Raw genomic sequence first — 16,492 nt, forward strand, 5'->3', positions numbered from 1 at the left:
ACTTGTTGGCTGCTTTTCCTTCACTCTGCGGTCGAACTCATCCCAAACCATCTCAATTGGGTTGAGGTCGGGTGATTGTGGAGGCCATGTCATCTGATGCAGCACTCCATCACTCTCCTTCTTGGTCAAATAGCCCTTACACAGCCTGGAAGTGGTCCTCTGTAGCTCAGCTGGTAGAGCACGGCACTTGTAACGCCAGGGTAGTGGGTTCGATCCCCGGGACCACCCATACACAAAAATTTATGCACGCATGACTGTAAGTCTCTTTGGATAAAAGCGTCTGCTAAATGGCATATTATATAATTTTTTGTGTCATTGTCCTGTTGAAAAACAAATGATAGTCCAACTAAGCGCAAACCAGATGGGATGGTGTATCGCTGCAGAATGCTGTGGTAGCCATGCTGGTTAAGTTTGCCTTGAATTCTAAATAAATCACTGACAGTGTCACCAGCAAAGCACCCCCACACCATCACACCTCCTCCTCCATGCTACATGGTGGGATCCACACATACGTTCACCTACTCTGTGTCTCACAAAGACACGGCGGTTGGAACAAAAAATCTTAAATTTGGACTCATCAGACCAAAGGACGGATTTCCACCGGTCTAATGTCCATTGCTTGTGTTTCTTGGCACAAGCAAGTCTCTTCTTCTTAATTCTAACCTCCCCTGTTATTGGAATGGTGAGAGGTTAGCATGTCTTGGTGGTATGATATTTGTGCGTCTATAACTTTCTCATTCATCATTATTCATTATTCATTCAGGACTTGCCATAATTATAGTAGCATCCACATTAACCTAGACATGTTTAGGAACATATTCTATTATTATTTACAATAAAAGTGACTTTAAAATGACAAAATACATTATTTACCATTCATTTCTATTGGGCACAAAATAATCTGAAACACAACCAAAACAAACAGTAAATGCATCCAATCATTGTGTGGTAGGAATATGGGACCAAATACTAAACTTTTGACTACTTTAATACACATATAAGTGAATTTGTCCAAATACGTTTGGTCCCCTAAAATAGGGGACTATGTCCAAAAAGTGCTGTAATTTTCTAAACGGTTCACCCGATATGGATGAAAATACCATCATATTAACCTTATAGTCATTGTATTATTTCAAATCCAAAGTGCTGGAGTACAGAGCCAAAACAACAAAAAATACCCCATAATGACAAAGTGAAAACATGTTTTTAGAAATAATTGCACATTTATTGAAAATGAAATCAGAAATATCTCATTTACATAAATATTCACACCCCTGAGTCAATACATGTTAGAATCACCTTTGGCAGCTGTGAGTCTTTCTTAGTACGTCTCTTAGAGCTTTGCACACCTGGATTGTACAATATTTGCACATTATACTTTTTTCAATTCTTCAAACTCTGTCAAGTTGGTGGTTGATCATTGCTAGACAGCCATTTTCAAGTCTTGCTATAGATTTTCAAGCCGATTTATCTCAAAACTGTAACTAGGCCACTCCGGAACATTCAATGTCGTCTTGGTAAGCAACTCCAGTGTATATCTGGCCTTGTGTTTTATGTTATTGTCCTGCTGAAAGGTGAATTTGTCTCCCAGTCTCTGGTGGAAAGCAGACCGAACCATTCTGTTTCTTTTTATTCTAAAAAACTCCCTAGTCCTTACCGATGACAAGCATACCCAAACATAACGCTTTGTTCTCACTCATGACATAAAGTTAATTTCTTTGGCAATTTTTTAGCAGTTTTACTGTAGTGCCTTATTTCAAACAGGATGCATTTTTTGGAATATTATTTTTTTCCTGTACAGCCTTCCTTCTTTTTACTCTGTCATTTAGGTTAATATTGTGGAGTAACTACAATGTTATTGATCCGTCCTCAGTTTTTCTCCTATCACAGCCATTAAACTCTGTTTTAATGTCACCATTGGCCTCATGGTTTCCTTCCTCTCTGGCAATTTAGTTAGGAAGGACGCCTGTATCTTTGTAGTAACTGGGTGTAATGATACACCAACCAAAGTGTAATTAATAACTTCACCATGCTCAAAGGGATATTCAATGTCTGCTTTTTTTTTTTTTTTTTTACACCAATAGGTGCCTTTCATTGGAAAACCTCCGTGGTCTTTGTGGTTGAATCTGTGTTTGAAATTCACTGCTCGACTGAGGGACCTTACAATTATCTGTATGTGTTGGGTACAGAGATGAGGTAGTCATTCAAAAATGTTAAACACTATTATTGCACACAGAGTGAGTCCATGCAACTTATTATGTTAGCACATTTTTAGGCTTGCCATAACAAAGGTGTTGAATACTTATTGACTCAAGACATTTCAGCTTTTCATTTTTTATTAATTTGTAAAAACATAATTTCACTTTGACATTATGGGGTAATGTGTGTAGGCCAGTGACACAACATTTCAATTTAATCCATTTTAAATTCAGGCTGTAACACAGCAAAATGTGGAAAAAGTCAAAGGTTGTGAATACTTTCTGAATGCACTGTATTTGTGTTTCTTTAGCGTAACAGTTGACTTTAATAACTTGAGGAATTCTCGTAACATACTTTCGTATTATCCACCGGTTTGTGTATATAAGGTTGTGAATAAATGTGTCATGAAGAAGCATAATTTACAGTAAATGTATAAAAATATAGGAATGTGCTTTGCAGTAGTAATTCTGGTAATTCCCTTTCTCTCATATTTCAAGTGAAATTAACTCAATCAAACAAATCAGTCTAGACTCAATGGCTTGGGCCGCATCGGAGCGCTCTCTTTTTCACCCTCTTCATCCCTCTCTCTTTCACTCTGTCTATCTCTTTCTGTCTTGCTCCCATCATTATTCTCTCTCTGTCTTTCTCTGGACTGTCCCACCACTCCCCCTCTCCCTCTCCTCACTTGTTCTCTCTCTCTCTCTGGAAAACGAGGTCTGTTTGTTTTCTTTCTTTGCCCCCTCCCTCTCTTTGGGGGGGGGGGGGACAAGGCTGCACTCAGCTGTTGTGTGAGAAAAAGTGGGGACAAGGCTGCAGTCAGCTGTTGTGTGAGAAAAAGTGGGGACAAGGCTGCAGACCTTTGTGAGTCGCAGTGTGTGTGTCGTCTCGCTCGGTGATCACACAGGTTGGGGCGCTCGCCAAAGTTCAGGTATTAGGGGGTAACACGATGCAGCCGGTTTCAGGAGGTCCCCACCACTATAACTGCGTTCAAACTCCATGTAGCGGTGAGTTGTGCATTCTTGGATATTGGATTTTAATATTTGTATATCTTGGATTTTAAAGAGTGTGTAAAATTTCTAATGCATTTGTTTTTTTTATTCCGAAGTCAAAAGTGTAACGTGATGAGTCATTGAGCTCATTTTCTAGACTTTCTCGAATTTGAGTTTCTTTGCCAATTGTGTGGTTGTGTTTGTATAACTACTGCGATAAAAGCCTTTGTTGATGTGTGAGGACGGCAAACTCTCCTTGAATGCAGCTGCAAGTCAGACACGGTTGTGTAATAGTTGCTGGTAAGAGTTATGGAATGTTGGAACAAACTATTATCAAGTCTGTCTAGCCTGCGAGAGCATTTCAGTATCTGGGTTATGTGCACACTCTTTGCATAGCTTGGTCTCTTTGTCGTCTTGAATAGAATAGGTTAGACTGTTTCACAGAAGAAGCTACTGTTTTATTTTATGCTTTGCTTATCTGTGTTTGATTGGAGTTGTTGCTTGGGGCAAAAGTCCCTGCTGGGTTTTTTATGTAGGGCTGTCCGTGAACTTTCTCTCTCTTTCTCTCTTACTGTTGAAGTGTCACAAAGTGTGTCTGAGTTCGAAAGAGTGGATGTTTGTCTGTGCGTGCACGTGCGTGCGTGCTCCGTCTGCCCGGGGTCACATGGGGGAGGGGAAGGGCAGGCTGTCCTGCCCTGTCTCCAAACAAAGATTGCTCTGTCTGTCTGTCTGCCTCGACGCTGTTGTGAACTCTGCTGGGGAAAAGAGCTCCCATCGCCTCGGGATCAATAGAGCCTCTGAGCTGACCAATAACTTGACTCTTTTCACTTCGCACGCACAGACAGACAGAGACGCACACGCACAAACATACACACACACCTTTTGTTGTTAGCAGTGTATCACTATGGTGATAATCACTGGTGATATTCAAACATAAGAATGTCATATGAATGTCATAAGCATTTCACAGTATGGTCTACACCTATTGTATTCGGCGCATGTGACAAATACATTTGATTTTATTAGATTTTAATGGATCTGTTGGTATTAGGCAAGATGTCACCCAAGTTGGTATTTTCCAGGAAGTAAATAACAATCTTTTCACTGGAAGCAGCCAATCATGATGACAGTATAAGCTGTCAGATCAATAACATCATACCTGTCATAAACTTATACTTGAAATGTATTGCATGTCATTGATGATGTTTTAAACCCTAGAGCAGGGATGGGCAACTTTGATAGGGGTGGGGGCCACAAAAAATCTGAACTCATCATGGGGGGGCTGCAGTAGCTCGCGGGTCTGCGTACCCACATCCATACCCACACGTAGTCAGAGTCGGTCCTAGCCTTTGGGGGCCCTAAGCGAAAAAATTGACACGTTTCTACACATTTTGCCATGGGGGTGTAGAGAAAATGTTGCAGTTTTAAAGCAAGTTTGCTGTAAATCTATACATTTTGTCATTAGGTGTAGAGAAATGTTTTTAATATGATATCTGAGTGAGAGTGACTAACAAAATCAATGGGGGCCCCCCCGGTCGGTAATTCAACCATGATTACCACAAGTTTAGCTGGCCGCTAGACTAACTTATCAATCTTTTTTTTTTTTTGCTGACATAGGCTAATTGAGTGACTGTCAGTTACTGACATACAATGCCTTGCAAAGTATTCATCCCCCTTGGCGTTTTTCCGATTTTATTGCATTACAACCTGTAATTTAAATTGATTTTTATTTGGATTTCATGTAATGGACATACACAAAATAGTAAAAATTGGTGAAGTGAAATGAAAAAAATAACTTGTTTCAAAAATGTATACAAAATAAATAACGGAAAAGTGGTGCGTGCATATGTATTCTTTACTATGAAGCCCTTAAATAAGATCTGGTGCAACCAATTACCTTCAGAAGTCACATAATTAGTTAAATAAAGTCCACCCGTGTGCAATCTGTGTCACATGATCTTAGTATATATACACCTGTTCTGAAAGGCCCCAGAGTCTGCAACACTACTAAGCAAGGGGCACCACCAAGCAAGCGGCACCATGAAGACCAAGGAGCTCTCCAAACAGGTAAGGGACAAAGTTGTGGAGAAGTACAGATCAGGGTTGGGTTATAAAAAAATATCCGGAACTTTGAACATCCCACGGAGCACCATTAAATCCATTATTAAAAAATTGAAATAATATGGCACCACAACAAACCTGCCAAGAGAGGGCCGCCCACCAAATCTCACGGACCAGGCAAGGAGGGCATTAATCAGAGAGGCAACAAAGAAACCAAAGATAACCCTGAAGGAGCTGCAGAGCTCCACAGCGGAGATTGGAGTATCTGTCCATTGGACCACTTTAAGCCGTACACTCCACAGAGCTGGGCATTACGGAAAAGTGGCCATAAAAAAAGTAATTGCTTAAAGAAAAAAATAAGCAAACACGTTTGGTGTTCGCCAAAAGCCATGTGGGAGACTCCCCAAACATATGGAAGAAGGTACTCTGGTCAGATGAGACTAAAATTGAGCTTTTTGGCCATCAAGGAAAACGCTATGTCTGGCGCAAACCCAACACCTCTCATCACCCCGAGAACACCATCCCCACAGTGAAGCATGGTGGTGGCAGCATCATGCTGTGGGGATGTTTTTCATCGGCAGGGACTGGGAAACTGGTCAGAATTGAAGGAATGATGGATTGCATTAAATACAGGGAAATTCTTGAGGGAAACCTGTTTCAGTCTTCCAGAGATTTGAGACTGGGACAGAGGTTCACCTTCCAGCAGGACAATTACCCTAAGCATACTGCTAAAGCAACACTCATGTGGTTTAAGGGGAAACATTTAAATGTCTTGGAATGGCCTAGTCAAAGCCCAGACCTCAATCCAATGTCTTATTTAATGTTTGAAGATGCAACATCTGTTTTATTCTGAAACAAAGTGGTAGGCATGTTGTGTAAATCAAATGATACAAATCCCAAATAAATCCATTTTAATTCCAGGTTGTAAGGCAACAAAATAGGAAAAATGCCAAGGGGGGTGAATACTTTCGCAAGCCACTGTAACAAGAGAAAAACTGCTGATGCAGAAGCATATTTCAAAAAAAAATCACAAAACTACTGCCATACTTCCATAAATGTTTTTAAACTGTACTGGGTTACCTTCAGACGAGTCTTCTGAAGGTTCGGGGCGTCATAGAGCAAAACAACCGACATGTACGTGCTTGACTTCAAACCGACTTCAGACGAGTCCCGTGACGCTTGTGGGGGTCGTAGAGCATGGAAAACACCATCGTGTTCGTGAGAGTCTCATCTTTCCATAGTGGGGTCATATTAGTTTTTAGGCCAAACCGTTCGGACGCTACAGGATTTTCAGGATATCTCATGGTCTGAAAAACACCACTGTAGATCTGCCACCTTCCACCGCAGATGTGGAAGGCTGACATAGGTAGATGTGGTGGATTGACATGCAGCCCATGCAAAAAACAGCTTAAACAGACAGATTTGGATGGGACATTTTTTATTTTGCCCCCCATGCTTCTCCTTCACTCAAATTCAGATAGCTGATGTCCTGAAAGAGCTGCAAAATCTGGACCCCTACAAATCAGCTGGGCTAGACAATCTGGACCCTTTCTTTCTAAAATTAGCTGCCGAAATTGTCGCAACCCATATTACTAGCCTGTTCAACTTCTCTTTCGTATCGTCTGAGATCCCCAGAGATTGGAAACTGCCACGGTCATCCCCCTCTTCAAAGGGGGTGACACTCTAGATCCAAACTCTTACAGACCTATATCCATCCTGCCCTGCCTTTCGAAAGTATTTGAAAGCCAAGTTAACAAACAGATCACCGACCTTTTCGAATCCCACCGTACCTTCTCCGCTATGCAATCTGGTTTCCGAGCTGGTCATGGGTGCACCTCAGCCACGCTCAAGGTCCTAAACGATATATAATAACCGCGATCGATAAAAGACAGTACTGTGCAGCCGTCTTCATCGACCTGGCCAAGGCTTTTGACTCTGTCAATCACCGCATTCTTATTGGCAGACTAAATAGCCTTGGTTTCTCAAATGACTGCCTCGCCTGGTTCACCAACTACTTCTCAGATATAGTTCAATGTGTCAAATCGGAGGGCCTGTTGTCTGGACCTCTGGCAGTCTCTATGGGGGTGCCACAGGGTTCAATTCTCGGGCCGACTCTATTCTCTGTGTATATCAATGATGTCGCTCTTGCTGCTGGTGACTCTCAGATCCACCTACGCAGACGACACCATTTTGTATACATCTGGCCCTTCATTGGACACTGTGTTAACAAACCTCCAAACGAGCTACAATGCCATACAACACTCCTTCCGTAGCCTCCAACTTCTCTAAAATGCTCTTCAATCGAACGCTGCTTGCACCCGCCCGCCCGACTAGAATCACTACTCTCGGCGGGTTTGACTTAGAATATGTGGACAACTACAAATACCTAGGTGTCTGGTTAGACCGTAAACTCTCCTTCCAGACTCACATTAAGCATCTCCAATCCAAAGTTAAATCTAGAATCGGCTTCCTATTTCGCAACAAAGCCTCCTTCACTCATGCTGCTAAACATACCCTCGTAAAACTGACTATCCTACCGATCCTTGACTTCGGCGATGTCATTTACAAAATAGCTTCCAACACTCTACTCAGCAAATTGGATGTAGTCTATCACAGTGCCATCCGTTTTGTCACCAAAGCCCCATATACTACCCACCATTGTGACCTGTACGCTCTCGTTGGCTGGCCCTCACTACATATTCGTCGCCAAACCCACTGGCTCCAGGTCATCTATAAATCACTTCTAGGCAAATCTCCGCCTTATCTTAGATCATTGGTCACCATAGCAACACCCACCCGTAGTCTGCGTTCCAGCAGGTATAGCTCACTGGTCATCCCCAAAGCCAACACCTCCTTTCAGTTCTCTGCTGCAAATGACTGGAACGAACTGCAAAAATCTCTGAAGCTGGAGACTCTTATCTCCCTCACTAACTTTAAGCATCAGTTGTCAGAGCAGCTTACCGAATCACTCCACCTGTACACAGCCCATCTGTAATTAGTCCACCCAACTACCTCATCCCAATATTGTTATTTACATTGTTATTTATTTTGCTCTTTTGCACCCCAGTATCTCTATTTGCACATCATCTTCTGCACATCTATCACTCCAGTGTTAATACTAAATTGTAATTATTTAGCACTATGGCCTATTTATTGCCTTACCTCCATAACTTACTACATTTACACACACTGTATATAGATTTTCTATTGTGTTAATGACTGTACGTTTTGTTTATTCCATATGTAACTCTGTGTTGTTGTTGTTTTTATCGTACTTCTTTGCTTTATCTTGGCCAGGTCGCAGTTGTAAATGAGAACTTGTAAATGAGAACTCAACTGGCTTACCTGGTTAAATAAAGGTTAAATAAATAAAAATAAAATTAAGCTAATATGTTTTCCACGTGGTTGCGGACATCGACTCTAATTCAGGTTTTATGGTTTATTAAATAGTTATAACCTAAATAGTGTAATTGATGTAGCTAAACTTACAGCAAGTTATAACATACAATGAACTGAGACAGATTATGAATGAGTTGGCCATATGTGCTTACATTTCAGTTGAGTTGTGAATACTCATGGGCTTTACAAAATAATTTCTACAATATTGGTTTCTAGGTCATTTCTAGGTAAAAACGAGTTAGTTGCTATGCTAGTTGCTTTTCGTAAGATCGGATTAAGTTGTCATGACCTTCAATTACCATGGTCCCAAACACCCTTTCCCAATAAACTGTGCAATGTCCATATCCTCCTATCTATCCTCTTGGGTTCTTTCACTTTTATGAATGAAGGGGGTTTTACGCACATCCAATAATAACAGGAGCTGGACAAGAAAATAAGGTCTAATACATAGAGTCCTCTCACTTCTGCTGCTCCCAAACGTGATATTTTAATGAAGCTTAGGTGACACAATCAGATCGTCTTCCACTAGTTCTAACCTGTCCCCTCTCTCTCTCTTCTCTCTCTCCAGCCCAGTTGGAGTTTGTGCAGATCCTGGTGATCGTCATGGTGATGATGGTGATGGTGGTAGTGATCACCTGCCTGCTCAACCACTACCGCCTGTCAGAACGCTCCTTCATTTCCAGGGACAGACAGGCCCGCCGGCGCCACCTACCACTGGCCTCCGTAAGTACTCTACACTAACCAGGGTTGGAGACTTTACTTTACAGTCTTCATACAGACTAAGGTGTAGACTTACAGCCTCCACGCAGACCAGAACATAGACTTTACTTTACGGTCTTTAGAAGCACTCCACACATCTTTACAGGCAATATACTTTCTTTGACAGCCTCCAAACAAACCAGGAAGTAAACGTTCCTTTACATCCTTTACTCCACACAGACCAGGGTGTAGACTTAATATGAAATTAAAACAGCCTTGTATGTACTTGGAAATAGGCAAGCCAGAGTACAGGGTCCTATTTGGACATCATGGCAGGCCCAAACTAGCCATGTCAGAAAACCAGATATTTTTTTTACTAATGCAAACAAATATGATAAACAGACAATGGTGTTCAGTTGGACCTGTATATAGTATATTTGTTGATGTCTGTGTTTCTTTATGTCTCTTTGTGCCACATCGCCCAGTGCAGTGATCTGAAGATTCCAGAACCATATGACTGCGCTGCTGCTTTCTGAATCACACACACACATACTGCTGCTTTCTGAATCACCTAGCCCGGGAATAATCTGTTAGGAAATGTGGGGCAGGATGCTGTGTGTCTGTGTGTGTGTGTGTGTGTGTGTGTGTGTGTGTGTGTGTGTGTGTTTGGGCAATCAGGGTTGTGCTTAATCCAGAATTGTGGAATTTGACTCCCATTCACTTTATGAAATGAAATTCAAATTACATTGGCCACACCCCACCAGATGTAGAATTTGAGTTTAAGTGACAGGACGTAGAATTTAATTCAGTCCAATTCAAATAAATTTCACTCAGTCATACAACATGAGAGTTTCATTGAATCTGACAGGTCACACTTCCAGATACCAAAGAATATATTACGTTTCTCCGGAAACAATGTTCATATATTATTTTAACCTTCGTGCTTAGAATAGCAAATTATATTTCCACCATCCATTTAATTTGTTTGGCTTCTTTTTGAAGGCTTTAGGGTCAACTTAAACTTAACATACTGGGCCCCGTGTAGCTCAGTTGGTAGAGCATGGCGCTTGCAACGCCAGGGTTGTGGGTTCGATTCCTACGGGGGGCCAGTATGAAAAAAATAATAATAAATGTGTGCACTCACTAACTGTAAGTCGCTCTGGATAAGAGCATCTGCTAAATGACTAAAATGTAAATGTAATGTAAATGAATGCATTCTGGGAATTGTAGTCTTTTCCCCATATTGAACAAAATGTAAGTGATTAATGAAATATAATAATATAGAATATTCACATATTTCTACACAAAAGGCCTACACCTAATATAGATTGGAAGAAGCATTTGAATTTCACTGAATTTAATTATATTTCCTTTAATTCAAATTCGAATTGCAATTTTGTATCCTGTTTACTGCTTCAATTCAAATTCACTAATTGAATTGGAATTTATGAGGCATTCTCAATTCAATTCTTAATTGAGCACAACCCTTTGGGTTATGCAGACGTCTGTGTACTCTGCGGTAGGGGGTATGAGTCAGAGATGACAGAGCGCCCCTTTCTCGCTCTCTCTTTCTCTCTCTCTTTCTCTCTGTGTCACGGTCAATGTCTGTCTGTGTGTTTATCTGGGATTGCGTCTGTGAAGAGCACTTGAATAGTACATGTAGCTATTGTCTAATCCACAGCCCATCTAGGTGGAAAGAACAAGGCTAGGACAGAAGGACAGGAAGTCCTCCATTATTAGCCATTGGGGTATGGCCAAATTGGTTCGGGGGATTAATCTCATCATCTTCACCCTATGCTCTGTGGTTGGCTCTTTGGCTGGAAAGGGAGGTACTCCACCTAGTGGCACAACATGGTACCATTGACATGATAAATGCTCTCTGTCTCTCTCTCTCTCTCTCTCTTTCTCTCTCTCTCTCTCTTTCTCTCTCTCTCTCTCTGTCTTTTTTTCTTTCTTTCTCACAGGATGGGAGTCTGTGGTCTTCAGATGGCCCAGGGCCCACCAGTGGAATGAGCGAGGTAAAGTGGATTATGGGTGGGAGTGGACAAACTACTGCCCATTCAATCCGGCCCACAGGAATTTTTCTTTTGGGGTGGGGGGCAATGATTATCATGGGCAAAAAAAAACATTCCAGGCCACTCTTGAACGTCTAAAACTAGATAGGAAGTATGTAGAAATGATAATGGACCTATATATATACAGTATAAAAGACACCTGTCCACAACCTCAAACAATCACACTCCAAACTCCACTATGGCCAAGACCAAAGAGCTGTCAAAGGACACCATAAACAAAATTGTAGACCTGCACCAGGCTGGGAAGACTGAATCTGCAATAGGTAAGCAGCTTGGTTTGAAGAAATCAACTGTGGGAGCAATTATTAGGAAATGGAAGACATACAAGACCACTGATAATCTCCCTCGATCTGGGGCTCCACGCAAGATCTCACCCCGTGGGGGTCAAAATGATCACAAGAACGGTGAGCAAAAATCCCAGAACCACACGGGGGGACCTAGTGAATGACCTGCAGAGAGCTGGGACCAAAGTAACAAAGCCTACCATCAGTAACACACTACGCCGCCAGGGACTCAAATCCTGCAGTGCCAGATGTGTCCCCCTGCTTAAGCCAGTACATGTCCAGGCCCGTCTGAAGTTTGCTAGAGTGCATTTGGATGATCCAGAAGAGGATTGGGAAAATGTCATATGGTCAGATGAAACCAAAATATAACTTTTTGGTAAAAACTCAACTCGTCGTGTTTGGAGGACAAAGAATGCTGAGTTGCATCCAAAGAACACCATACCTACTGTGAAGCATGGGGGTGGAAACATCATGCTTTGGGGCTGTTTTTCTGCAAAGGGACCAGGACGACTGATCCGTGTAAAGGAAAGAATGAATGGGGCCATGTATCGTGAGATTTTGAGTGAAAACCTCCTTCCATCAGCAAGGGCATTGAAGATGAAAGGTGGCTGGGTCTTTCAGCATGACAATGATCCCAAACACACTGCCCGGGCAATGAAGGAGTGGCTTCGTAAGAAGCATTTCAAGGTCCTGGAGTGGCCTAGCCAGTCTCCAGATCTCAACCCCATAGAAAATCTTTGGAGGGAGTTGAAAGTCCGTGTTGCCCAGCGACAGCCCCAAAACATCACTGCTCTAGAGGAGATCTGCATGGAGGAATGGGCCAAAATACCAGCAACAGTGTGTGAAAACCTTGTGAAGACTTACAGAAAACGTTTGACCTGTGTCATTGCCAACAAAGGATATATAACAAAGTATTGAGAAACTTTTGTTATTGACCAAATACTTATTTTCCACCATAATTTGCAAATAAATTCATAAAAAATCCTACAATGTGATTTTCTGGATTTTTTTTTCTAATTTTGTCTGTCATAGTTGACGTGTACCTATGATGAAAATTACAGGCCTCTCTCATCTTTTTAAGTGGGAGAACTTGCACAATTGGTGGCTGACTAAATACTTTTTTCCCCCCACTGTATGTATATATATAAATAACTGCACATTTTCTGGCAGCAAATTGATTTTGACAAACAAATCGGTCCCCCAAAAAATCTGTGCGGCCCTCCTTGGATATTAGAGCAGATGGGCTATGAGTGTTTATCGCTGTTCATAGCATAGCGATGACAACAATGGTGCTGTATCAATATACCCTCCACACTAAGTCACTGGATAAAAGAGGGTTCTGAACAAAGAGATGACAATGGAAATACGTTGTTAAACCTTTTTCCTCACCAAATGACCAAATAGAAATGTGTGTGTGCTAACGCTCCATCTCCTCCTCCCTTACAGCAGCAGGTGTACACCCCGCGTCCCCCGGACCGCATCCCCTATCTGCAGAGGGAGCGTCTGGCCCGCTTCCAGCCCACCTACCCCTACCTGCCCCACCCCATCATTGACCTGCCGCCCACCATCTCGCTGTCGGACGGCGAGGAGCCTCCGCCCTACCAGGGCCCCTGTACACTGCAGCTCCGCGACCCCGAGCAGCAGATGGAGCTTAACAGGGAATCGGTGCGCGCCCCCCCCAACCGCACAGTCTACGACAGCCACCTCCTCGACACCTCCCTGTGCCCACCGCCCAGCCTCAACCCCGGGGTCAGCGCTACCACGGTAGCCACGGCCGCCCAGGCCTACTCCAGCCGAGTGGAAGGGGCACCGCCAACTTATAGCGAGGTGATAGGGCACTACTACCACCCCTCTTCACTACCCAGGCACCACCACCAGACTTCCAGTGGCTGCGGGGGCACTGGGCGTGGAGGCGGGTTAGGAGGCCCGGGTCCCTTGCCGCCGCCCTCGCTACTCCACGGGATTCTCCAGCAGGCCCACCTGGGCAGCCTGGAGAGCAGGAACGCGCACAACAACAAGGAGAAGCAGACACCTGAGCAGGTGTGACAACAGTGTTGGTCTCGGCCATTGTTTCCGAGGATGCTTTCTCCTTCTCTGCGCACTTTAGCTGAACTGTTGGTGGCAGGCAGGGTTGGGGAGGGCGACATGCGGTGGCAGGGGGAGGCAGGCGCACAAAGAAAAAGGACTGCGCTCCGCTCTTAACTTTACCCCCCGGTCACTGTCTTACTGAAACCCGTCACAACTAAACTTACTTTGTATAAATATGTACTTGTTTTTTATTGTCTCCGTGCTTACAGCTTCTTTTCTGTACTGGCAAATGCAAAAACAACAAAACAAAGCAAAATTCTCTCGCCAAGTATTTAGGTTTATTTTGTTTTTGTATCCCTTTGCATTGGGCTTCACTACAAGCTGCATCATTTCTAGTTACTTATCTCCTCGTAGTTTATCCTTAGTTCCTCCGGGAGTTTTAGAATTACCAGGTCTTCCTTTTTTTGAGATGCAGATGGTTATTTTAGTGAGCCGCCCCCTAACCCCCTTCTGGCTTTGAATACTGTCCGTGTACTGGCTTGTACAGGGAGGGCATTGATAGCACTCTTGTAACAGGTTGCCAGGTTCAGGCTCTCACGGGATCCAAGATTGAGATTCATACGTTAGCCCCAGTTAGCCTTTTAGCTCATGACCCAGTTAGCCCCAGTGCCAGACAGACCCCCATCACTCCTCATCAATCTGCATCAGAGGGTGCGGTGGTCAACGTTGGCATCTATGGAAACACATTATTGACAGCTGACTGGGTCTGTGATGTCAGGCCATGTGTGTCAACATGAGTACTGGAGTAGAATCCTGAGTCGAGGTCAATTGAGTTCAGCACTGTGCCCACTGAAGTGATATATATCCATCTTGCTGTACTATCTGGACCCATCTGAGTTTAGTACTGTACTTTAGTTCTTTGTCTAGTCGAGTTTAGTACTATCTTTGGGTCTTTGGCCAGACAAGTTCAGGAGTTCCTGTGTGCGAATGCTCTTCTTGTTTTTTTTTATTATGATATTTTCTAAAGAGATGTTTGCACAAGATTCAAGACTGTTTATCTGGAGAAAAAGAAAATCAATCTGCAATATGTATCATAAGAGAGGAGAGCAGGGGTATTTCAAGAGTTTCATTTCAAGAATGCCAAGAGTGTGCAAAGCTGTCATCGAGGCAAAGGGTGGCTACTTTGAAGAATCTCAAATAGAAAATATATTTTGATTTGTTTAACACTTTTTTGGTTACTACATGATTCCATATGTGTTATTTCATAGTTTCGATGTCTTCACTATTATTCTACAATGTAGAAAATAGTAAAAATAAAGAAAAACCCTGGAATGAGTAGGTGTGTCCAAACTTTTGACTGGTACTGTATATATATGGCATATATACACGTATATGGAAACAAAAAACTAACTTAAAAATTACGATTTTAGAGGTATTTATATAGCCTAATTGTTGAAAAGAATTGCACTATTTTTTATTATAATGAAATGGAACGAGAGAAAAAATTGACCTCTATTGTCAAGGAAACCTGGGGCCTCATTTATAACCGTTGCGTACATTTTACTCTCAATAGCTGCACTTGGATTTATACACTTGGAGCATGCCATACATACGCATGTTTCCCATTATAAAAAATCAGACCTGTCGTAAAACTGCGCACGTGAACAAGCATTATAACTGTGCCTGAATAACACCCATCATTCACCTTTTATGGTGACAATAACAGCCTTATTTGCTGTATAATTTGGTAGTATTGGAATTAGGCCAAGACAGTATATCTAAAGGAAATGTAAATGGCGAACTTTATCAAATGTCTTTGGAGGTGTTGGCAGAATGTTTATTTTTTTTCGGTGACGTTTGCTGTATCTGACCATTTCTGAAACACAAAAAAAAAATGCTAATTGTTGTGGACCTGTAAACAGGTCGTTTTTATTCAATAATGTTTTGCATTTACTGTCCACCGAACCTAAATATGCTGCACTGCCCATGAATTCTAAAAAACATTTCAACTACAGTAGGCCTACTTACAGTGGTAGCCTACACACTTCAATGCAAAAGATCAACTGTCTGTTCACCTGTTAAATTCTACTGTATGTTATAAACTGCGCTCCGTTTCGACTGCATTGAGCAAAAACATATAAAAACTTGAAATTATAATAGCCTATCTAATAGGCCCAATTAAATGAGAGATGCGCATGGTAATTTGTTGTATTGCTACTTTGGGAATATTAACTCATCATGGCCAGAAAAGGTGGAATGGTTATGATATATGTATTATGTTTATAAATGAAACATTGTTTAGGCTACTCAAGAAATTTGACATTACAGTATTCAGACGTAGCCTACAAACGTCAATGGAAAAGGTGAACCGTCTGTTTTACCGTTAAACTGCGCATCGGATAGGATAGAGCAAAATACTTTAAATGCCGGTAGCTTATCTTTTTACTACTATGAAGTGGTCCAATTAAATGAGAGATGGGACGAATGGTAGCCGATCCTAACTTGTTGTAGGCCTATAGGCTATTTCGTGAGTATAAAACCAACACAGTCAGAAAAGGTGAGGAATTTATTCTGCAATGATCATGGAAACGAAATAAATAATCGGAAATAGATTTCAAATTATTTTAGAATGCAAAGATAAAATAAGTAGATTTTTGCTCTTCTCAATAAAAAATGATTGCATCTTGTTATTATATTTAGCTACCTGTTTTTTTGTTATGAATAAGTCATTATATATTCCCAATTTGCACAAGGCTAC

The 16,492-nt window shown here is 42.0% G+C and overlaps 1 protein-coding gene across 2 annotated transcripts in view; it reads left to right on the top strand.

The window, feature by feature from the left end:
• Window positions 1-14,942, top strand: part of LOC121578308 (protein TMEPAI) — a 65,679-nt gene extending 50,737 nt beyond the window's left edge. The window contains exons 1-4 of one of the 2 annotated variants that reach the window (XM_041892599.1): window positions 2,988-3,203; window positions 9,217-9,371; window positions 11,312-11,365; window positions 13,153-14,942. In XM_041892599.1, the coding sequence (XP_041748533.1) occupies window positions 3,146-3,203; window positions 9,217-9,371; window positions 11,312-11,365; window positions 13,153-13,752 (867 nt within the window). In that variant the 5' untranslated portion in view covers window positions 2,988-3,145 and the 3' untranslated portion in view covers window positions 13,753-14,942. Of the gene's footprint in view, window positions 1-2,987; window positions 3,204-9,216; window positions 9,372-11,311; window positions 11,366-13,152 lie in introns of those variants that run through there. The other variant, XM_041892598.1, reaches the window with a different exon arrangement.
• Window positions 14,943-16,492: the final 1,550 nt, after the last annotated feature.

This window comes from Coregonus clupeaformis, chromosome 12, assembly GCF_020615455.1.
Source record: "Coregonus clupeaformis isolate EN_2021a chromosome 12, ASM2061545v1, whole genome shotgun sequence".
In the NCBI taxonomy this organism is placed as follows: domain Eukaryota; kingdom Metazoa; phylum Chordata; class Actinopteri; order Salmoniformes; family Salmonidae; genus Coregonus; species Coregonus clupeaformis.